Source organism: Lynx rufus, unplaced genomic scaffold (assembly GCF_022079265.1).
Source record: "Lynx rufus isolate CCGP_SWC_20201006 ecotype Redwood Valley unplaced genomic scaffold, mLynRuf1.p SCAF_14, whole genome shotgun sequence".
NCBI lineage: Eukaryota > Metazoa > Chordata > Mammalia > Carnivora > Felidae > Lynx > Lynx rufus.
In genome coordinates this window covers 15,401,961-15,426,012 of record NW_025814828.1, presented here as the reverse complement: position 1 = coordinate 15,426,012, position 24,052 = coordinate 15,401,961, and the positions used below count along the sequence as shown (strand labels likewise).

General features: G+C 42.4%; 1 protein-coding gene across 1 annotated transcript in view; it reads left to right on the top strand.

Moving 5' to 3' along the window:
- MAP3K15 (mitogen-activated protein kinase kinase kinase 15) overlaps positions 1 to 24,052 on the top strand; it is a 124,066-nt gene that overhangs the window by 43,273 nt on the left and 56,741 nt on the right. Inside the window, exons 5-6 of the mRNA XM_047075973.1 lie at positions 649 to 817; positions 2,828 to 2,934. Of these exons, the coding sequence (XP_046931929.1) occupies positions 649 to 817; positions 2,828 to 2,934 (276 nt within the window). The remainder of the gene's footprint in view (positions 1 to 648; positions 818 to 2,827; positions 2,935 to 24,052) is intronic.

Genomic DNA, 24,052 nt, shown 5'->3' with positions numbered 1-24,052 from the left:
ACTAGATCCCACCGCGAAGGAAGATTAGTTTTACATCAGAAGAGCATTCTGGCAGTTGAAAATGACCAGGGGAGTGAAGGGCAGAGGTTGTTCATAAGCTTCCAGGCACAGCTTCTTGGATTGCTCGTGGGCACATCCAGTTTTCCGGCTCTTGGCCAACCGGAAAAAGCTTTGGGATTATTAGGTGGGCGGTACCCGATAGATTGATTTGAATGACATTCTCAATGTACCGTGTTGCATGGTTTTGGGGTTATATTTGGCTCTGTGATAATGCGTTAATAGTGGGGGAAATAATGATTCAAGTAAGGTAACCTCTTGCTCTCTTTGTGTTTGAAAATCTCGGGGGAGGGCTCAGTAGCAAGTCCTGTGCGTCATCCGAATACAGATGGGGGTCAACTTTGAAAATATTTTCAAGGTCATAATGAACTGAATTTCTATGTTGATGTCAAGTGGTTAGTTGCTACAGAACGGGACTAGCAAGTAGGACAGGTCTCCTCTCTCCGCTGGTGCAGGGAGGTTTAGGTCTGGGAGAGGCCCCCGTGTGTTAACCTGAGTCGTGGCTTCGAGAACCTAGTTTGAGCTGCTGAAGGAAGCGGAGTCCCAGATGCATGTAGACGCAACTGGGGGTTTTCGTATTTCCCTCTCCAGTGCTTATTACAAAGAAGCCTTGTTAAACGACATCCGGAGAGCCCGAGAGAAATGCCAGGGTGATGAACTGGCGAAGGAGCTGGCTCGGATCAAGCTCCGCATGGACAACACCGAGGTTCTGACCCCAGACATCATCATTAATTTACTGCTATCCTACCGTGACATCCAGGTATGAGTACCTTTAATGGAGGCTAGCACATACGGGGTTCTTCTTTGGCATAAGGAATTAATTCCTCATATGAAGTACTCTTACACCAGGTGTATGGTTAGGTATCTATTTTATAGACTAAGTAGGTATATGGCTAGGTCATAGGTCACCTAGCATATCTGTTGTGGTCGTAACATTGGAGGTTTTGTGGGATCAGATGGCCACTCCAGCAGAATCTCATACACAGTACTGCTTAATGAAAGGAACTTAGAATTTCACAGTTTAGATGCACTTTATGCTAGGCACTGTTTCGAGCTCTTGGCAAATACTCATTAATTTGATTCTCTTCACAAGTTTACGGGGTGTATAGTCTGATTATCTCCATTTTACCAATGAGGAAATATGAGGCAGAGAGAAGTTAAGTCCAAGGGTCACACGGCAGTTGGCAAAGTCACGATTTATACTGAGGCAGCTGGCTCCATTGTCCTTGCTCTTAACTCCTCCACTATGCTTCTTTAGGCCTTTGTTGCTTCTTTCTTTGTTTCCCACCACCCATTAATGACAGAGCAGGAGTAGCAGAGGCACATCCAGGACCCAGGGAATGCAGACGCTTATTCTAAAACAAGCATCAGAGACTTGTGGAGAGTCCTTGAGAGAGAGTTTATGGGATGCGGTACCATGAAAGAAATGGTTTCCTCCCTCCAAGTTAAATGCTTTTGAGCCATTTGTAAGGATGTCTTGACTTCCTTCCCTTTGGGGGAACACAGGATAGTGGGCCTTCCCTGCAGAACTCTACAAAGCCATACTGGAGGTTGTGGACCACAGGTCTTCAAATCTAAACGAGCGAGGCATCCCTTGAGGACCCAAAGGAAGAAGGGTCAACCACTAAGGCACACCTGCCTGGCAACAAACAGGCGCATCTAATTGACTTTAACAGCAGATGCTGTTAGGAATTTTGACAATGATTAGATCATGGCCTAGGGGACAAGAGAATGGGAATGACCTTTTTGAATCTTTCTTCCATCTGAGCTGCTGGCTTCCTTCTGTCCTCGCCGTCACACATCTTTTTATAACCTTCCGTGGGTAGGACTCTCAGGCTCAAAGGTAAGCCAGAAGCTTACCCCAAGAGGGATACACTGTCTCCTTCTCTCGAGCAGTGGCCTCAAGGTGCAGAGGCACACGACAGGCATGGGATTTCAGTGGGAAGTCCTCTTCAGCTAACTGTGGCTGACTGTCAGCAAGTTGGCCAGTAACCGGGATTCAAAGCCTGGCTGGAAGGGTAGCAGATGGCATTGCTCAGAGGGGACCCAGCTGAGACAAACACAGTAGCAATTTTTCCCTGGGTAATTATGCAGTTTAGAGCTATGGTTTTCAACGAGGGGACATGTGACAGTGTCTGGAGACATGTTTGGCTTTCACAACTTGGAGGCTAGGGGGAGGTGCTACTGACATCTTATGGGTCGAGGCCACGGGTGCTGCATAACATCCCAGAATGCACAGGACAGCCCCCACAGAAAAGAATGATCCAGCCCCAAAATGTCGATGGTGCCAAGGTTGAGAAACCCTGGTTTAGATGAATTCACTTGGTTCTGGCAAAATAGGAAGGACCTGGCATGTTTCCTCTCTTAACACAGCAAGTGACCGTAAGATTTTGTGTATGTTTTTATCTCGCTCATCTTCACCCACAGCTGTGCTCTTAGTGTTAACTCGCCTGCCCTCAAAGCGTGGTAGCTATTTTCGGGCTGCTGGACTCATTTGCTTGCTTTTGTTGCCTTTACACTTCTTTCCCTTGATCTTTTTGTGGCCTCTGGTAGCAGGGATTTTTTGTCTGTCTTCTCTCTCATCCATTTTGAGTTTAAAAACAATGTTATTTCTGTTCTCTTAAGGGCTGTAAGTAACTTCACTAAATGCTGTGTGTAGGGAAAAGCTTGTATTTAAATGCTGAGGCAGTCATGTTTATAACTGTTCAGAAAAATCTGTGAAGAGCTGTGTGTTTCGTCTCCTTCTCACCGTGGGACCTCTTGCCAACAGGACTATGATGCTATGGTGAAGCTAGTAGAAACACTAAAAATGCTGCCTACGTGTGACTTGGCCGATCAGCATAATATTAAATTCCATTATGCATTTGCACTGAACAGGTAAGTGTAATAATGTACGTATAGAATTTTGAAATCTGCCTCCTCTTCTGTTCTTTTTTTTTTTATGTTGGTTTATCTTTGAGAGGGGGCGGGGAGAGAGAGAGAATCCTAAGCAGGCTCCATGCTGTCAGCACAGAGCCTGATGCAGGGCTCGAACCCACGAGCCGTGAGATCATGACCTGAGCTGTACCAAGAGTCAGACACTTAACTGAGCCACCTAGGCGCCCCCAGTCCTTCTTTCATTCACCTCTCACTGAGTCTGAGCCAGATCATTTGCTAAATGCCAAGGTTATGAAAATGGGCAAGGCGTATGGTCTTGGTCTTCGGGGATTTGGTCTTTGGAGCATATGTTCCAGCTGTGAGGCCAGACATGTAAATAAAGCCCTAAGAGCTCAGAGTAATAAATGCCTTAATGAAGGTTTGCCCAAAATGCTGTGGAAGCATACCAGAGGGAGGAAGTTATTCTCCTTAGACGTTTTTCTGTTTCTTTTGGAGAGAGAGCACAAGCGAGGCAGCAGGGGGTTGGGTGGGGCAGAGTGGGGGGCAGGGAGAGAGACAGAGAGAGAATTTGTCCAGTAGGCTTCATGCCCAGCGTGGAGCCCAGCACGAAGCTTGATCTTATGACCATGAGATCATGACCTGAACTGAAATCAAGAGTTGGATGCTTAACCGACTGAGCCACCAGGCGCCCCTCTGCTTGGAGGTTTTTAAGAAGCTTCCCTGGGGTCTTTTGGGCTGGGTTTGGAATTCATAGTAGGAATAACCTTGCGGGCAGGAGAGAGTGTGGGATGGGGATGGTGAAAAGGCCGTTCTGCTTGGCCAGAACAGAAATCGGAGCTTAGTGTTCTTCATGTGTAGGGTGCCCTCAGGGAGCATCCAGGGTGACTATAACATGGGACACACGGGAAGCAAGTACATGCCATGAGGCTAAGTGTGGAGGGTGGGACTATGTCTTCAGAGGACCTTGTACACCTGAATAAGGAGTTGATAGTATCTTGTAGATGGTGAGGGACTAGTTGAAGCAACAGGATGACGTTGTATGATAGGAAAAGTAGGTGCTGTCTTCATTTACTAGTATGATCTGAACTTCAGAATATAAATTACTGAGCTAGGTAGTCTGTGAGACTTGGAAACTCCTGCCTGGAGACCACAAGCCTCAAAAGCTTGTGTGCTGGGGGGTATTAGTTCAGATGCTGTAACAAAGACACCTCAAATAAAATGATTGAAGTAAGATCAAAATTTCTCTTTCACATGGTAGTCCAGTGGTGAGTGGGCCAGACTAGTGGCATAGCACGCTCCAGGAATTGTTCAGGGACCTGGTTTCAGACCATTTTGTAGCTCTTAAATCTGCACAAGTGTTGTCTGCTTCTAGTTGAAGACAGGTCGCTGCTACCCTGTTTTCCCAGCCTATGCAAAGGGGGAAACAGTGGAGACTCAGGACAGCCTCCTTTAAAAGCAAGTAGAATTTGCACATGACACTTCTACTCACATTCCACTGGTGAGGGCATAGTCACATGAGTCCATCTAGCCGTAAGGGCAGTTGGGAAATGTAGTCTCTACCTGGTCGACCATGTGCTCATTCAAACTTGGCTACTGTGGGTTTGGAGGATGAATTATAAGTTTGCCATTTCAACCCTCCAAAATCCTAGATGCCTAAATGTCTTAATCCTGCAGTCTCCCTTCTTCCGTGGGTAAGATACAGGAAGGAGAGCAGCATTAGGTGAATATGGTGAGAGCCATGCCCAGATATACTTACTGCGGGACCTGCCTCCTGCCGGGGCCAGAAATTGGTCATATTGAATTATAAAGCAGAAAACTCTGGGAGGGTGTTCAGACTCAGCCTGAGAGCCAAAGAGTTTTGGCACCTCCTCATCAACCTTCCATGGCCAACATCTTCCACGGGGAATGAATAAAGTGAGTATAGGAGGTGACCTGGGTTAGAGGACTCCTGTGTCCAGTTTCTCGGTCTTGGCTTGGTTTCAGCAGCTGGATTAGACTACACATTGTGGGTTTGCCCCGGCAGCATCTGCAGGACAGCAGATGTGTTCAGAAGCCCATGGCTTCAGGAGTCTTAGAACCCACATGACATCACGTCTCTCTCTTATGTTGAAGTAAAATGTACATGCAGTGAAACGCATAGATCTTAAGTGTACAGTTGGATGAATTTTGATAAATGGACGTAGACTGTACACAACACCCTTATCAAAATATAAAACATTTCCATCCCCTCAGAAAGTTCCTTTGTGCTCCTTTGCAGGCAGTTCCCACCCCTTCGTATGCAACCGCTGTTGTAACATCTGTCAGCCTAGATCAATTTTTCGTGTCCTTGAACTTCGTATAAGTGGAATGACACAGTGTGTATTTCTGTTGTGTCTGTTTCCTTCACTTGGCATCATGTTTGTGAGATTCATCCGTGCTGTTGGATGTATTCTTAGTTCGTTGATTCTTGTTGCTGGAGAATAATCCGTTGTGTGGATATACCACAATTGATTTATCTGTTTCATTGCTGATAAACCTTTAGGTTGTTTTTACTTTGTGGTGCTAAGAATAGTACTGCTATGAATATTCTTGTGCATGATTTTTGTACATATATGGCACATTTCTGCTGGATATATAGCACACGTGTATGTCCTGCTGGAGTAGATAATGGCAAACAGTGATAGGATTTTTATTCCTTTTGGAGGGAAGATTTCGTGATCTCTGTGAAAAATGTGCCTCCTCTCTCCCCGCTACTCTTTTTTTTTTTTAAGTTTATTGACTTATTTTGATGGGGGGAGGGACAGAGAAAGAGCAAGGGAGAGAGAGAATCCTGACCAGGCTCTGTGCTGTCAGCACAGAGCCCGATCTCACAAACTGTGAGATCAAGTCGAGATCAAGAATTGGACACTTAACCTACCGAGCCACCCAGGAGCCCCTCCCCACTGGTCTTTAAACTCAGCATCCCAAGGCAGGGAGTGTTGGGAAGGGCATCTTCATTAAGCCCAGAAAAAAAAAGAAAAGTCTTGTAACTCTGTTATGTCAAAGTAGTGTGTGCCACTTTCATTCATATTTAATTATACTTGATTAACCCTTGATTTGTAAGGATTAAATGAGCTGGTACTGATGAAGTTTCTGGAAGAATGCCTGGCACACTGTAAGTGCTATGAAAAAATGGTTTGTTAAATAAAAACGAAGGGGCCATTTAAGTCACTCACCACCATGTCTTCTCTCAGATGGAGTAGAGGTAACTGCTGTCAAACAGAACAAAATATTCTGATTGCCATCCATTGAGAGCACTAACAGAGAAAAACGAGTTTTAAAATGTAAAACCAGTACCTAAGAGAAATGGGTGTGGCAGGATGAAGTGATCACAGGGTGAATGAATGTGTTTCCAGTTTGGAAGCAGAGTGACTGGGACTGCACACCACTGACCCACCTTGCTCTCCGGTGACAGCTTTTTTCTTTCTAGTCACCTTAGCTGGTGGCTCTTTGTGATAGGCCAGGCAAGGTCCTCAAAGCCAAGAACCTCCTTTTTTCCAACCGACTAGGGATTTTCTGTAATATTGCGGTATTTGTTTCCTGTGTATATGCAGTCTGACCCTGAATTTGACATTTTTGCTTTGGGTAGAACTTGGCCAGCTGTCAGCATATGCACAGTAGAATTTGGTACTATGTACAGTTTTGAGAAACTTTATGGCGTTACCCTGTGTCTATAAAGGGGAATATAGTGGTAGACAAATGATATTCCTGCATTACAGTTGACCTTTAACTCAGGAAGTGGAGCAAATTCGCGGCCATGAATTAGTTACTAAAGTTTGGCGGTAATGAACCACATTTGACCCTCAGATGGCAAGGTGTCCCTGTTACTAGGAAAGCTGGCTTGACCCAGCTAGCTCTTCCTGATCCCTTGCACTTGAGCTGTTCAGAAGCTCATTCAAAGCTGCCTTAAGTTTCCTTTGAGCAGTTAAACTGCTTGCCACTCAGTGGCCTGCAATCCTTCATGGGCAGTTTTTATTTGCTGTTGTTTTTACAGACAGGACTTTATTGGATATGTTAATGCAGCCAGAAGAACCTGACCAGGTTTCCAAGCAGCAGGCAGAAAGATGGTCTGGAAGAAGAATAACGGAATCAAAGTACTAGGTTAAGAACAACAAAACTGTCACAAAATAGGAGTGTTCTCATATTCTCCTTTCTGCATCTTTGGGTCAAGACTGCTAACTCCAGCAAAATTTAACTCCTTGAATTCCTCAGCTAGTGGAAGGGAAGCCAGATGCTTGATGCATTTATTAGAATATCTGATGTATCATTCTATAAGTAAGTTAAGGGGAGTGATAGAGGCAGGTACGCTGTGGGGCCTGGAAATGTGTGCAGGGGCGATAGTAAACAGATGTTACGAAATCCAGCCTGTGCCAGAGAGGCCACAGGCTTGTTCCAGAACCTACAGCAGTCACCTCATCTTTAGCCCCTGGACTCCAGCTTTGTTATTGCTTGGGTGGAGGGACAAGTGTCCCCAGGAGGGCAGCGTGGGTTCCTTGTCTCTGCCGTAATCGCCAGCATCCTTTTCTTTGTGTCTTCTGTTTATGTATACCGTTCGATCTTGCCAGAAATAATTTATGTATTTATATAGCCATTCTTTAAAGTTTATTTATTTGAGAGAGAGAGAGACCGTGTGAGCAGGAGAGGGGCAGAAAGAGAAGGGGAGAGAGGATCCCAAGCAGGCTGTGTACTGTCAGCACAGAGCCTGATGCAGGGCTTGAACTCATGAACTGTGAGATCATGACCTGAGCCAAAATCAAGAGTCAGATGCTTAAACGACTGACGTGCTCCTATGTAGCCATTCTTTATTAGGTGTTTGTCAAGAGTAGGAAAATGATGACCTAAAAGCATGTTGCAAAATAAGGATATCTTTGTGGTAAGGGTATCTTTGTGGTAATCATTTTTCTGAAAGTGAAGAGAAGCATGAATCTTGTGAACTGACAGGAGTCATCTGGTCCAAACTCTTTATTTTAGAGAGGAGGAAGAAAGAAAGAAAGGCCAGGGCCCAGAATATAACAGCTGATCAGTAAGAGATCTGGGACCACAACTCCCCAGTTTTAGCAAAGTGCTCTGGATACACTAGATTTTTTTTTTTAATGTTTGTTTAATTTTGAGAGACACCAAGAGAGCGTGACTAGGGGAGGGGCGGAGAGAGAGGGAGACACAGAATCTGAAGCAGGCTCCAGGCTCAGAGCCCCGATGCAGGGCTGGAACCCACAAACTGTGAGATCATGACCTGAGCCAAAGTCAGGTCACTTAACCCACTGAGCCACCCAGGCACCCCTGGGAACACTAGTTTAATGATGTCATGGCATAATCCATGAATCTCTGCCCAGAAAGCTTCCTCTTCTTTTTCGTTTGCCTGAGGGATAGCCAAAAGAATCCTTGGGCCTCTTGAACTGTAGAGCCATCCTTTTATATGTTCTCCTTTGTCATCTGTGATGAGAGCATTAGGTGGTAGTTGAGTATTGAAGCCATTTTCCTAATACATACTTTTTATACCAAAAGACCAGTTGCAATTTTTTTTCTGAGAAATGTACTATCTCCTTATGTTCTGAGTAGTGGCCTTGCCAATAATACATGTTTTCCTGTGTGTGTGTGTGTGTGTGTGTGTGTGTGTGTGTGTGTGTGTGTTGATTTTTGACAGATAGGCAGAGAATGTGAGAGTGGGGGAAGGTGGGCGGGGGGACAGAGGATCCTAAGTGGGCTCTCTGCTGATAGCAGAGAGCCCAGTGGGGGGTTGGAATTCACAAACCCACAAGATCATGACCTGAGTCTGATGCAGGGCTTGAACTCACGAACCGTGAGATGATGACCTGAGCCGAAGTCAGGTGCTTAACTGACTGAGCCACTGGGTCCCCCTACATGTTTTCCTTTTGAAAAGCATTTATTCAGAGAACTTAAACCACCTCCATCAGTCCTCCCCCTGGTCTTCTTGGGCCTAAGGTATCTTCCTTTTCTGTACAGTTCCTGCTTTGGTTTCCTCCCTTTTGTTCCCCTCTCCCCCCCTGCCCCAATTAATGACTTCTGTGTTAGGGGAGGCCTTTGTACTAAAGAAGGAGACCGCTCATGAGGGGTGTGTAAAGTTAACAAGTGATGGAAAATACACTCACATATGTGATACATTACACACACACACACAGTTTGAGAAGTATTTCAAAACCACTGTGCTGTTTACAACCCATGAAACTGTGGAATGCACTGCTGTGGAAAAAATGAGGATAATGGAAATTAATAAGATGGGATTTTTTAAATTTCAATTCCAGTTAGTTACCATAGAGTGTAATATTAGTTTCAGGTGTACAATACAGTGATTGGACACTTCCATGCATCACCCTGTCCTCATCACAAGTGCACTCCTTAATCCCCATCACCTGTTTCGCCCATCCCTCCACTCCTCCCCTCTGGTAACCATCAGTTTGCTCCCTATAGTTAAGAGTCTGTTTCTTAGTTGGTCATCTCTCCATTTTTTTTCTTTGCTCATTAGATGAATTACAGAAGCAGCCTAAGTGTCCATTGATAGATGAATGGGTAAACAAATGTAGTATATATGTACAACGGAATATTATTCAGCCACAACAAAGAATGAAGTCTTGTCATTTGCAATGACATGGATGGATATAGAGAGTATAATGCCAAGTGAAATAAGTCAGAGAAAGACAAATACCATATGGTTTCACTCATATGTGAAATGAGATGGTTTTAAGAATTAAGTTAGAATTTGTTTGTTTGGTTTTTTTTTTTTAAGAGAGAGAGGGAAAGAGGCCGAGGGAGACAGAGAGAGAGCATCCCAAGCAGGCTCCATGCTCAGTGTGGAGCCCAACACAGGGCTGGATCCCATGACTCTAGGATCACGACCTGAGCCGAAATCAAGAGTTGAACACTCAACTGACTGAGCCACCCAGGCGCCCCTTAAATAAGAATATCTTTAAAAACTTAGCACACAGTGCCTGGCACATAGAAGATGCTGAGTGAATGTGAATTGCCCTTCTATTTCCTGACAGAATCCCAACCACCAGTGTTCTATTATCTTCCATGATGGTATTTCAGGAAGGCTTCTTAAGAGCTAAAATCTAGAAAGCCATTTGGAGTAAAATGTGAAAGTTAGTTCATAGCTTCTGAGTTCTTGTGAGTAGGAGTCCTTAATGGAGAAACTTCACCTAAGAGTTAGGGAAATGGTCCCATGTGACCTGGGTCCTGCCTTGCCTCCTGTCCCGTTCCTGGTTCACTGCCCTGTCACCACCCTCACCTGCCTTCATTTCTTAAGAGAGGCAGGCTGTTCTCCTCATGGGTGCTTCCTCTGTCTGGAATGCTCATTGCTTGCCTGACTGAATCTGATGATCCTTCAGGGTCTAGTTAAATGTCCCTTTCTAAAAGATTGGTGTTGCAAAGAGTACCATACTTAAAAACAATGTCCCTGCTGTTAGTCATTCTCATAGCACCTGCTCTCTTCCTTCATAGCACGCACATTTCTGTGTTTACTTGTTAATATTTATTCTCCCTCCCACTAGACTAAATCTGAGGGGGGCAGGAGCCACAGTATACTAGGCCATTGCCTCCCCTGTGCCTAATAACATTGTGCCACCCACAGAGTAAGTACTCAGTAAGTATTTGTTGAGGGGGTGAATGAATGAATGACTCAGGTGATCACCTGTGGCCTACAGTTGGAGAAGATCCATATGGTGATAACTGGGTGCTACAGTTAAGGGCTTGGTGTAGTAGTAGGCAAACCTGTTGAACTTCAGATGTGTGAAAATAAACATATCTAAGTCGTATGTGTTCAGTGTACGCAGAAAAATATAAAGCAGAATTACTGACAATGCCACCCTTAAAGTAGGGCATGGTCCAAAGCAGGGAATCCCAGAAAAGTGAAAGACTGCATAGGCCAGGTCACGGTCAGCAGTGATGGAAGTTTTCCTGGTGCGGGATCCAAGGTGTCTGTTCAAATGGGATTTGATATAGACTCAGAGGGGAATTGGTCTTTATCACCAAGGAAACCTGTGCCTTCTTAGTGGTGGTGGCTTGTGTATTGGTCAGGGTTAGGGTAACTGCTATAACAAGTAGCATATCAATTTCAGTCTTGACATGATGAATGTTTGTTTTCACTTACGAATCATTCCAGTGTGGATGTATCCTGGTTGGGCAATCTCTTCTCCAGGTGATTGAAAATTCAGTCTCCTTCCATCTTGGTGCTCTGCCCTCTCTTCGATCCTCTGCTCTCCTTTCACCAGATGATAAGAGAGACCATGCTGAATTGCCAAGGATGTTTTGTGTGGGGTGTGTGTGTTGTAACAGCTTTATTGAGATATAATTTGCATTCTCTGTAGTTCACCCATTTAAAGAGTACAAGCCATTGATTTTTAGTATATTCACAAAGTTGTGCAACCGTCACAGTAATCAGTTTTAGAATATTTTCATCATTTGTCCCCCCCAAATCCTGAACCCATTACCAGCCACCATCCCCCTTCCACCCCCTAGCTCCCCTTCCCAGCCCTAAACAACCACTGTTAATATTTTGGCAGTCCATTAGCAGTCACTCCGTGTTCCCCCACCTCAGCTGCTAGCCCGAGAAAACCACTCATCTCTTTTTGTCTCTCTGGATTTGCCTATTCTGGACACTTCATATAAATGGAATCCTATAATACGTGATCTTTTCTGGGTGACTTCGTTCACTTAGCATAATTTTGTCAAGGTTCATTCATGTTGTAGCATACATCAGTACTAAATTACTTCCTGTGGCTGAAAAATACTCCATTGTACTGATGGACCCCGTTTTATCTATTCATTTATCAGTTGATGGACATTAGGGTGGTTTCCACTTTTGACTGTACCAGGGAGGTTTGTATGAGCCTGGTCAGGAAGTGATGTTTGTTACTTGTTAGCATATGTCATTGGCCAAAGTTCAGTCTCAGCCAACCTAATTGCAAGAGAAGTGGGGAAATGTGGTCTGGCTGAGGGCCCAGAAAAAAATAATAAATGGGTTTTAGTGAACACATCCTAGTTACCACTGCAGCTTGTAAATAAGAAGTAGAGTTTAACTGGATCTGTCCATGTGGAGATCCCTGAGAGTCTGTCAGCAGAACCAAGAGTGCAGCAAGAATATTCTTCACCTCCTGTTGCCTTTGTGAAAATGGGAGAGCCAGCCTTCGAAGTGCCCTGTTCGAAATTATGGCCTGCCAGTCCACTGTAAAAAATGTTTTTCTTAAAAATGTTTCTTTTGAGGGGCACCTGGGTGGCTCAGTCATTTAAGCGTCCAACTTTTGGTTTCAGCTCAGGACACGATCTCGTGGTTTCGTGGGTTTGAGCCCCACACCGGGCTCTGCACTGACAGCATGGAGCCTGCTTGGGATTCTCTGTCTCCCTGTCTCTCTGCCCCTACCCCACTCACACTGTCTCTGTGACTCAAAATAAATAAACTTAAATGTTTATTTTGAGAGAGACTATGCATGTGTGAAAGCAGGGAATGGGCAGAGAGAGAGAATCCCAAGCAGGCTCCGTGCTGACAGTGCAGAGCCCGACACGGGGCTCAAACTCACGAACCATGAGATCATGACCTGAGCCGAAATCAAGAGACAGACACTTACCCAACGGAGTCACCCAGGCACCCCAAGCCCAACCTTTATAGATGTTGCTTGGTCGTCCCAGGGGACTGGAAAAGGTGGTGATGATGGAGGCAAGGATAGGATGATTTAATAGTGGTTCTGCCCTGATGTAAGAAACCAACCATTCTGGTTCATGCATTTCTTTGGTTCTGGGCATTGTTCACACTCAAACACAGGTTGCCTGTAACTGTTCCCTTCTCCGTATGTAAATGCGAGGCATCTGGCCAGACTAAGACACCTGCTTCCTTGTGGCAGGTGTATATCTGTCAAGATCCAATCAGGAAACAAATCTCTAAGTATTTAAAGTAGAGGAAATGTAATACATGGAATTGGTTACACAGGTGATGGAAGAGCTGAGAAGCCAAACAGGGAACTGAGGCCACTCAGAAATGAACATGTACAGGAAGCTGCTACCATCCCTCCTTTGGCTGGATGGATACAGGAAAGAGGTGATGTGATCAGAATCTAGGAGCCAGGATCACTTGAAACCATTACACGCCAGCCTTTTGGGAGCTAGATCTATAGAAGAGATGCAGTTGTTTCTAGAGCCACCACAGGAAACACAGACAAAAAAGGGGAGAAAGTATTATGGCTACTTCATTCTTCCGCTCCTCCAGATACTTGTCCACCATCGTCTTCCACTGGCTGCTCATTGCTGGTAATCAGCTGACCAGGAAGCCCAGAAGCATCCTGGAGGAGCCCGCTCCCCTGTGATGCAGAGCAGAGCAGGTGAAAGAGGGGTGTTATCTGAAGGCGAACAGAGCACTGACTGGCCCAGCAGGACACTTACCTTTCAGAGACATTGATGGGTTCTATGTATTTTTAGAGCCAGCTTTATTAAGGTATAAGGTAGAACTTCCGTACAGTAAAATGCACCCATTTAAAGTGCACAGTTTGATGACTTTAGCCAAATAAATAGTCTCATATAACTATTACCACGATCAACAGACACAGCGTTTTATGCCACAAAGTTTCCTTTTGCCCTTGTCCTTGTCAACTCTCCTCCCGTGCCCATCCAGCCCCATTTGGATAATGGCATTTGGCCCATATTCCAGGTCACTGATCCTGTGTTTCAGAGGGCCCAAATCTGGTCTATGGCCATACCACCCTGAACACACCCGATCTTATCCGTGTCCAGATCTGATGCTGTGTTCATTCAGTGTTTTTGTTTTTTTAACTTTTTAGTTTTAGGACTTCTATTCATTTTTTTTTGAGAGTTTCCATTTCTCTCACAAAATATCTTATTTCTTCACAGATACATGCTTTATGTATACATATATATATTTAAACATTTTGTAATAGTTTTTTTAAGTTTATTTTGAGAGAGAATGTGAGTGGGGAGGGGCAAAGAGGGAGGGAAAGGGAGAATCCCAAGCAGCCTCCACACTGCCAGCGCACAGCCCAAGTGGGGCTCAATCTCCTGAATCGTGAGATCGTGACCTGTGCCGAAATCAAGAGTTGGACACTTAACCAACTGAGCCACCCAGGTGCCCATGTTTATAACAGTTTTAAAGTTACTGTCAATTTCTGGGTCTGGTTCTATTGATTATGTTTTATCTTGATCGTGGGTCACATTTTCTTCTGTGCACATCTCAGTTTTATTTTAGACATTTTATCTAAAAGAACAGTGGGGAAAAAACAAAACAGTGGAGGCTGAAGTATAATTTCAGTTTGTTTTGTTTATTACCTTGATTATCTGAGCCCTGTCTTAGGTCTGGCAGTTAACATATATGACTGATTTTTTTTCATATTTCTCCTAGAGAGTAGCTGGGTTGGGACTGGACTCAATTCTAATCAGTTTACTTGCGGTTAGTCTGACCTCCCACCTCTTGTCTCTCTGCTACCTTTCTGATCTTGTCAGTATTTGAGCATGGAAGATTTTGAGTTGCTGTTTGTGTAATTTTTGGATTCAGTTTTCACAGTGACCCACATCTGAGTGCTATGATAATGCGTGTGATCTCTTTTTTACTTTGAGCTTCCCCTTCATCACGGCTTTCTTGGAAAAATTTAGTGGGCAAGTGTGCTGCTAGGGAGTTCTTACACTCAGCGATTAGTTTTTGGCTGGGGACCCTTCCAGATTCCGTTCTTTCCCATCAGCCCATGCTGTTGTGCACAACTTTGCTCATTTTCTCTTTGTCCCTGTGCAGTTTCTCTGTCAAAGGCTCCCTCTTCGATTTGTCAGTACCTAGAGCAGGCACCCCAGTGAGGATGCTGTCATGGCTCTTTGCTCAGCTCTGAAAGCATTGTTTTCCTGTGGAATTAATCAAGGAAGTTCTTCCTCCTCTTCAGTAGTTTATATATTGTCTAGGTTTTTATTGTTACTGTGAGAGTGGAAGTCCTTTCACAGTCTTCTACTCCTAATTGGAAGCAGGAGTGTCTTCAGAGGTTTTTGGTGGGCAGCCTAAGACAGAGTCTGTCCTAGAAAGGACACTGGTCTAGTGAGACATTTTGCTTGTTAATTCTGAGTGTTTGTGTAGAAAAAAAGATTTTTTGGAACTCTGTCTCCTACCCTATGAGCTTTCTCTTACAGACACACAGTACAGAAAAGACAGGCAGGCAGGATGCTTAGTAACCAATGAAGGCTCTGGCAGACCTGTAGTTCCCCGTTGCCTGGTGAAGTAAGCAAAGTCCAACATACTTTGCACATGAAGAACTGAGGCCCAGAAAGGGTAAGCAACTTGCTCAAAATTCACATGGGTAGTAAATGGTATAAAAATAACCAGAATCTAGCTGTGTAGGAATCCCAGTCCAATGTTCTGTTTTTACTCTGTGTGTTTTATTGCATAAATAAGAAATACACTTATATATTTTGGGAAGAACCTGGGGAAAAAAACGTTTAAAGAAACTGTCCCTTGTGATTCTAATCTCTAGTCCCACTCATGTTCCAGAAGTAATCTGTCTCATCAGTTTGGTGTATATCCTTTCAGTTCTGTGAATTTACATACTATTCAATATGTCATACTGCAGGGTTTTTACAATACAGGAGATGCTCTGTAATTTAAAAAAAAAATGTTTCTTTTTAAAGAGGGGGGAGGGGCAGAGAGAGATGAGAACAGAGGATCCAAAGCAGGATCTGCACTGACAGCAGAGAGCCCAGTGCAGGGCTCGAACTCCTGAACCGTGAGATCGTGACCTGAGCCAAATTCAGACGCTTAACTGACCAAGCCACCCAGGCGCCCCTGTAATTTTCTTTGTTCACTTAACAGTCAATGGATGGAGATCTTTTCATGTCACTACATTTAGTCTTGCTCAGTTTGTCATCCATTTAACAGACAACTTAACAGATACTTATTGAGCACCTACTTATGTGCTAGATTGAGTTCTAAGCCTTGGGGCATAGCAGTAAACAAACCAGACAGAAAAATCCCTTCCTCTTGGAGCTTACATTCTTAATGGGGAGACACCATACAAACTAAGTAAAATTATTAAAACAGGTTAGGGTGGTAGGGAGGTTGGTGGGGCAGGTTACAATTATGAGCTGAGTGCTCAGAGAAGACTTGACTTACTAGAGAGTGACATGGAAAAAAATGAGAGATGAGGGAACATACCATGCAAATATATTGGGGAAGAACATTCCAGCCAGAGGGATCAGCACGTGCAACGGCAGGGATGCTTGTGCAGCTGGAGCAGAGGACCCCTACTCTGTGAAATAACCGGGAGCCAGGTCTTACAGAATCTTGTAGGCCACTGAAAGAAAATTGGCAATGGCTCTGCGATGGGAGCCTCTGGAAGGGTGTTTTGTTATTTTTGGTTTTGAGATATAATTGATATATAACATATTAGTTTCAGGTGTATAACATCATGATTTGATGTATGTACATTTTGTGTAATGATCACCACAGGAAGTCTTACTAACATCCATCACCACACATAATTGTGAATATTTTTCTTGTGAGGAAAACCTTTAAGATCTCTCTTAGGAACTTTTTTAAAATTTCTTTTATTAAACAAAAAAATTTTAACATTTATTTCTGAGAGACAGAGCATGAGCAGGGGAGGGGTAAAGAGCGAGGGAGACACAGAATCTGAAGCAGGCTCCAGGCTCTGTGCTGACAGCTCAGAGTGGGGAACTACCATATGATAGTGGGGCTTAAACTCCCGAGTGGTGAGATCATGACCTGAGCTGAAATCGGACACTTAACCAACTGAGCCACCCAGGAGCCCCAGAAACTTTCAAATATACAATACAGTATTGGCTGCAGTCACCATGCTATGTATTACATCCCCAAGACACATGTATTTTGTAACTGAAAGTTTATACCTTTTGACCCCCTTCACCCATTTCACCCACATCCCACCCCCCACCTTTGGCAGCAACCAGTCTGTCTGTCTTCTGTATCTGTGAGCTTGGTTGAGGTTGGTTTGGTTGCTTTTTTCAGACTCTGCGTATAGGTGAGATCATACAGTATTTGTCTTTCTCTGACTTGTTTCATTCAGCACAATGCCCTCAGGGTCCATGCATGCGGTTGAAAATGGCAAGATTCCTTTTTATGACTGAACAATATTCCACTGTGTATGTATATCACATTCTGGTTATCTGTTGGACACTTAGGTTGCTTCTAGGTCTTTGCTATTGTAAATAATGCAGTGAACATGGGAGTGCAGATATCCTTTAGAGTTAGTGTTTTTGTTTCCTTTAGATAAATACCCAAAAATGGAATTGCTGGATCATATGGTAGTTCCATTTTTCATTTTTTCAAGTCTCCATACTGTTTTCCACAGCACCTGCGTCAATTTGCATCCCACCCACAGTGCATGAGGGTTCCCTTTTATCCATATCCTCACCAACACTTATTTCTTTTTTTTTAATAGATCTTAGCCATTCCGACAGGTGCGAGGTGATTGTTGTGGTTTTGAATTGCATTTTCCTGATGATGAGTGGTATCAAACATCTTTTCCTGTGTCTGCCTGCTGTCTTTACCATTGGCCGTCTTGATGCCTTCTTTGGAAAAATGTTTCTTCAGGTCCTCTGCCCATTTTTTAATCAGACTTTTTTTGCTCTTGAGTTGGATGAACTCTTTATATATTTTTGATATTAACCCCTTGTCAGATATATGATTGGCATTTGCGTGGACGGTTTTGAGTAGTGGAGTGACATGACGTGACTCAGTGTTTAGCAGGATCACTCTGACTCCCGTGTTGAGAATAGATTGTAGAGGGTGAAAGCAGGAAATGATGGTTATTTGGGTCAGGGTAGTAGCAGTGGGGGTCATGAGGAGTAGCCCATTTTTGGATATGGCTTAAAATAAAAGCTAACAGAATTATTTGATCGAATGAAAGATACTAGCGATATGAAGCATGACTCCAAAGTTTTTGGCATGAAAAACAGGAGGAACGGACTGGCCATTCTTAAATAAGATGGAGAAGAATAGCTTTGATGGGACAATCAGCAGTTAAGTTTTGGACACATCAAGTTTGAGGTATTAGACATGCAAGTGAGATGCTAGGAAGACAGTTGGATATGGAGTTCAGGGGAGAGCTCTGGGCTGGAGATAGTAATTTGGGAGTCATCAAGATATAGATGTTTGGAAAAGCAGGACAGTAGATGATATACCAAGGGATCTAGTGTAGTTACAGATAAGAAACATCCAAGGATTATGCTTAAGGACTCTCCAGTGTTAAAAGACTAGGGAGATGAATAGGAACCAGAAAATTAGACTCAAGTAGAAGGAAAATGAGGAGAGTATGGTGACCTGCAAGCCGAATGAAGAAGGTAATCCAAAGAGGAAGGAGTACTCAGCTATCAAATGCTGCTGGTAGGTCAGATAACACAAGGGCTTAGAAGCGGTCACTGGGACTTAGCAGTGATGCAGACCTACAGAACATCCAGGGTAAGTCACACTAATGCCTGGATCCCATCTCCAGAGACTGATGTAACTGGTCTCAAGTGCAACCTGAACACCGAGGTTTTTGAAGTTTCCCAGGTGATTCTAATGTGCAAGCCAACGTTGCGACCCCACTGTCTTAGTTCATATCTTTCTCTTAATTTGTGAAATGACCTTATCGTCAGAAACATATGTTGCCAGACTGATTAAACACAGGAGATTTCATCTGTAGACTTGTTCGTGGATACTTTGGGATCTGAAAATGATAAGCATATCTGAAAACTGATTATTAACAACTAAAGAGATTAGCTATTTAGCACCTGTCCTAAAGTGGCTTTTAAGCTGAAAATCGCCTTGCTTTTCATTTTTTGCAAATATTTGATTTTTTATTTTTGTTCTTTTTTTTAATCCCCAAAAGACCTTTTGTTTTTAGTAACAAGGGTAAGTTTCAAGTTAATGAAAAAAATTTAAGGGAAACATTGCTGTAAATGGTCCAAAGAAAACCAAATGAACCTGAACTCAGATCGATAATGAAGCATTTAGAAGAGTTAAGTAAATTGTTTTCAGAATCCTGAAAATTTCACACCTCAAAAGTTGGCTCATAGCAGATGTAAAAATGTGGTACCTCATTAAAGTTTTAGTCTTTTTTCATTTTCCTGCCACTGACTGTAGAAATTATTTCAATGCTGTAGTAAAATTGAGTTGGGTTGGTAGCTCTTCACTCTTTAAAATGGGAAGGAATCGTGAGTGGGTTGTTGGTTAAGAGATCTGTTTTGCAGGCTGATAATTGGATTCTGTGGACAAAGAGAGTACAGATCAAATCTCTGAGAGCAAGATCAGGCTGGAAAATAGGAAAAATCAAAGTTGCAATACAGGCCTAATTACTGCAGGTTTCCAGAAGAATGCCAAGTGTCTAGATTAGCCCTTCTCAACCCGGGTTGGGTTCCACAGAGAATTAAACCCTAATGCCCTAAGGCATCCATTGTATCAATCGAATGAACTCTCTTAAGTATCCAGAATGGGGCTACCTATGTACCATACTTGGGAGAATGGAGAAAATAGTTACTCAGATAATCAAATAATTTTCTCTGGAGCTTAATTCACTAGCAGAACCCGCATTGAGAAAAGCTGTTTGACGTACTAATCTGTTGTCTTGAATGATGCAGAGTTTTATGACTTACAGGTCCTCAGGAAAGAAAGCATAAAAGAGCCTGTTGTCAAATTGCCAAGAAATTAAAAAGAATAATCTCTTTATTATTTATTAGAATAGTTATTAGTAAAACATGCACAGGAACACCTTGTGCAAATCCCAGCAGTGATTTTTTTGAACAGTTTAATGTGTATCCTTCCAGACTTTGTGCATGTGAACATAAGTGGAAATAATATTTACTGCAAAGAATGGGATCATGGCATTCATTTAGTTCAGCAATGTTTTTTCCATGAACTGTTACAGAAAGTTTTCTATATAATTACATGCAGACCTGCCTCTTTCTGAGGGTTGCATGATACTCCATGGTTTGGTTGTTACAAACTGTATTTTATCATTTGACATTTATCATATGTCAGAGGACATTTGGGTTATCTTCAGTTTTTCACTGTTAGGAGCAATGCCATAATAAGCATCTTGGTTCAAAAATTCTTGAATATATATATATATACGTGTGTGTGTGTGTGTGTGTGTGTGTGTGTGTGTGTGTATATATATATATATATATATATATATATATATATATATATGGGTTTTTCTATTTCCAGATTATAGAAACGGAATGGAGTCAGGATGCATACCTTTTACTTTTTGGTTTTATTAATAGAAATTTCTTTTTTTAAATGAAATTTATTATCAAATTGGTTTCCATACAACACCCAGTGCTCATCCCAACAGGTGCCCTCCTCAGTACCCATCACCCATCCACCCCTCCCTCCAACCCCCCGTAAACCCTCAGTTTGTTCTCAGTTTTTTAGAGTCTCTTATGTTTTGACTTCCTCCCTCTCTAGCCTTTTTTTTTTTTTCCTTCCCCTCCCCCGGGATCTTCTGTTAAGTTTCTCAGGATCCACATAGGAGTGAAAACATGGTGTCTGTCTTTCTCTGTATGACTTATTTCACTTAGCATAACACTCTCCAGTTCCATCCACATTGCTACAAAAGGCCATATTTCATTCTTTCTCACTGCCACGTAGTGTTCCATTGCGTATATAAACCACAATTTCTTTATCCATTCCTCATTTGATGGACATTTAGGCTCTTTCCATAATTTGGCTATTGTCAAGAGTGCTGCTATAAACATTGGGGTACAAGTGCCCCTATGCATCAGTACTCCTGTATCCCTTGGGTAAATTCCTAGCAGTGCTATTGCTGGGTCATAAGGTAGATCTGTTTATAATTTTTTGAGGAACCTCCACACTGTTTTCCAGAGCGGCTGCACCAGTTTGCATTCCCACTAGCAATGTAAGAGGGTTCCTGTTTCTCCACATCCCCTCCAGCATCTATAGTCTCCTGATTTGTTTATTTTAGCCACTCTGACTGACGTGAGGTGGTATCTGAGTGTGGTTTTGATTTGTATTTCCCTGATGAGGAGCGACGTGGAGCATCTTTTCATGTGCCTGTTGGCCATGTGGATGTCTTCTTTAGAGAAGTGTCTATTCATGTTTTCTGCCCATTTCTTCACTGGATTATTTGTTTTTCGGGTGTGGAGTTTGGTGAGCTCTTTATAGATTTTGGATACTAGCCCTTTGTCCAATATGTCATTTGCAAATATCTTTTCCCATTATGTCGGTTGCCTTTTAGTTTTGTTGATTGTTTCCTTTGCAGTGCAGAAGCTTTTTATCTTCATGAGGTCCCAATAGTTCATTTTTGCTTTTAATTCCCTTGCCTTTGGGGATGTGTCAAGTAAGAAATTGCTGTGGCTGAGGTCAGAGAGGTGTTTTCCTGCTTTCTCCTGCTTTTGATGGTTTCCTGTCTCACATTCAGGTCCTTTATCCATTTTGAGTTTATTTTTGTGAATGGTGTAAGAAAGTGGTCTAGTTTCATTCTTCTGCATGTTGCTGTCCAGCTCTCCCAGCACCATTTGTTAAAGAGACTTGTTTTTTTTTTTTTTTCCATTGGATATTCTTTCCTGCTTTGTCAAAGATTAGCTGGCCATACTTTTGTGGGTTTAATTCTGGGGTTTCTATTCTATTCCATTGGTCTATGTGTCTGTTTTTGTGTCAATACCATGCTGTCTTGATGATTACAGCTTTGTAGTAGAGGCTAAAGTCTGGGATTGTGATGCCTCCTGCTTTGGTCTTCTTCAAAATTACTTTGGCTATTCGGGGTCTTTTGTGGTTCCACACAAATTTTAGGATTGCTTGTTCTAGCTTCGAGAAGAATGCTGGTGCAATTTTGACTGGGATTGCATTGAATGTATTAATAGAAATTTCAAACACAGTCAAAAGTAGGAAATAATATAGTGAACCCCCATGTACCCCTTTTCCACTCTTCAGTAATGATCCCTGCATGGCCATTTTTGTTTCCTGCTCACCCCATCCACTCTGTCTTACCCCAACACCAGATTTATTTTGAAGCAAAGACATACCATTTTATCCAGAGTTATTTCTGTATTGTCTGAGGGACAGTTTGACAAAACATGGTCATGATTGTGTTATACCTAAGGATAAACAATAATTCCTCAGTATCAATGCTCAGATTTTCCCAGGTACCTCTCTGTCTTTACCTTTTGAGTTTAGAGTGGGGTTTTTTGAGTCATGATCCAAACAAGGTCTATACATGGCATTTGGTTGAGATGATTCTTAAGTCTTTTTTAATATATTTTTAAATATTTGTTTATTTTGAGAGAGAGGGAGGGAGTGCACAAGTGGGGGAGGGGGAGAGAGAGAGAGAGAGAGAAAGAGAAAGAAAGAGAAAGAGAAAGAGAATATACCAAGCAGGCTCCACATTGTCGGCATAGAACCCAGCATGCGGTGCTCAGTCCCACAAACCATGAGATCATAACCTGAGCCGAAATCAAGAGTCGGACACTCAACTGACTGAACCACACAGGCGCCCCAAGTCTTTTTTAGTATATAGGTTTCCCCTTATCTTATTTTTTCTTTTCCCTGTTAATTACTTGGTAAGGAAGCATTTGTCTGATAGCAGTTCCAAAGTTGTGGATTTTGTAATAGTATCCCTGTGGTGTGATTTATTAAGTTCCTCTGTCCCTTTTTCTCCTTGCAACTTGGTAGTTAGATTTGGAGGCTTAGTTCAGATTCTGGTTTCTTTTTTTTTTTTTTTTTCTGGAAAGAATACTTCATAGTTGATTGTGTACTTTATTTGTTTTTTCTTTTTTTGTGATGTTAATGGCCGTTGACGATCATTGCCTGGATCCATTGTTTCATTAGGGGTTACAAAAATAGTGATACTTGAATTTTATAATTCCTGAGTTACTAGCACAAATACTTTCTAAAGAGACATTTCATCTCATCAATGACTTGGGGTTACCCCCAGTGTACAACTCATCTGGGAAAAGGAGACTATTTGCTTAATTTTTGCTTTGATAATTTTCAAAAATAATGAGACGGTTCCTTAGCGTTCTCCAAGGGTGACCCCTGAAGTTCTGTAAGACGATTATGAAATCATCATTTTAATATAGTTGATATGTTTCAATTCTTTTTTATACTATTCTTTTTAATGCTCATACTGTCCCTTCTTTGGCCAAAAACTGATTCTTGTTAGTTCCTGAGTCTTTCTGATATGAACTTAGTAGTTTCTTTGAGTCTTTGTATTAAGATGTTCCAGGACCATCTTAGACATATCTGGAATCTGCCATTCCTCCACGAAGTCCTGGTTCCTTGTAGGAAGAGGTGCTTTTACAGACCCCAGTCAGGGTTTGGAGGTTCTCATTGCTACTGAGTTGCTCATCGTTTTGGTCCTTTTCGGTAGACAGAGCTAGGAACACCACTGGATGACTTTATATTGATGTTTCAATTCAAATTTAGGACTGTAGGATTTTTACTGAATTCCTTTGATTTTGTGTTTGTGTATCTTACCCTGAAAAATCTGGTTCCTAATGATATTAACATCGTCATTTGTTGTATTCTATACTACATGATGTTTTCACATTACCAGTTCCTGTATTATTGCTAACAATATGATTACCAGAAAGTATTTAAGATTTCTTTGCATTTATATTTTTTCCTTAAGTTATATCCTCTTAGGAAAATACAAAGTGCTGTGCTTTAAAAATCATGTGAACCAGTTTGTCTTTTGTAGGTAAGCCACCAATTGCTTGCAGGGGGTCATTTGTTTGGTTCCAGCCACAAATTCAAATGGTGTTTATTGGCAAATGGTGTTTTTAGGGAACAATGTAAATTTTTTTTAATTCATTTTCTTTTATAATTTGGTAAAAAAAAAAAACCTTACAGTTTCCAAGTCACATCCCAAGAAGTGAATTTGGATTCCTGTCCTCTTCAGCACGTTTTCTCCCTCCACCTGTTGGTAGCCAGTTTTATTACCTTTTGGTTTATCCTTCCATTTTGAGCAAATAAAAGCAGGTAAATATTCACATGTCTGCTTTGCCTAAATAAAAAGGTAGCACTGTGTGCACAGTATTCAGTGCCTTGTTTTCTGGTCTTAACACCAAATTCTAGGGATCACTCCATAGCAGTATTACATAGTAATTGTTTCTTTATACAAATGTT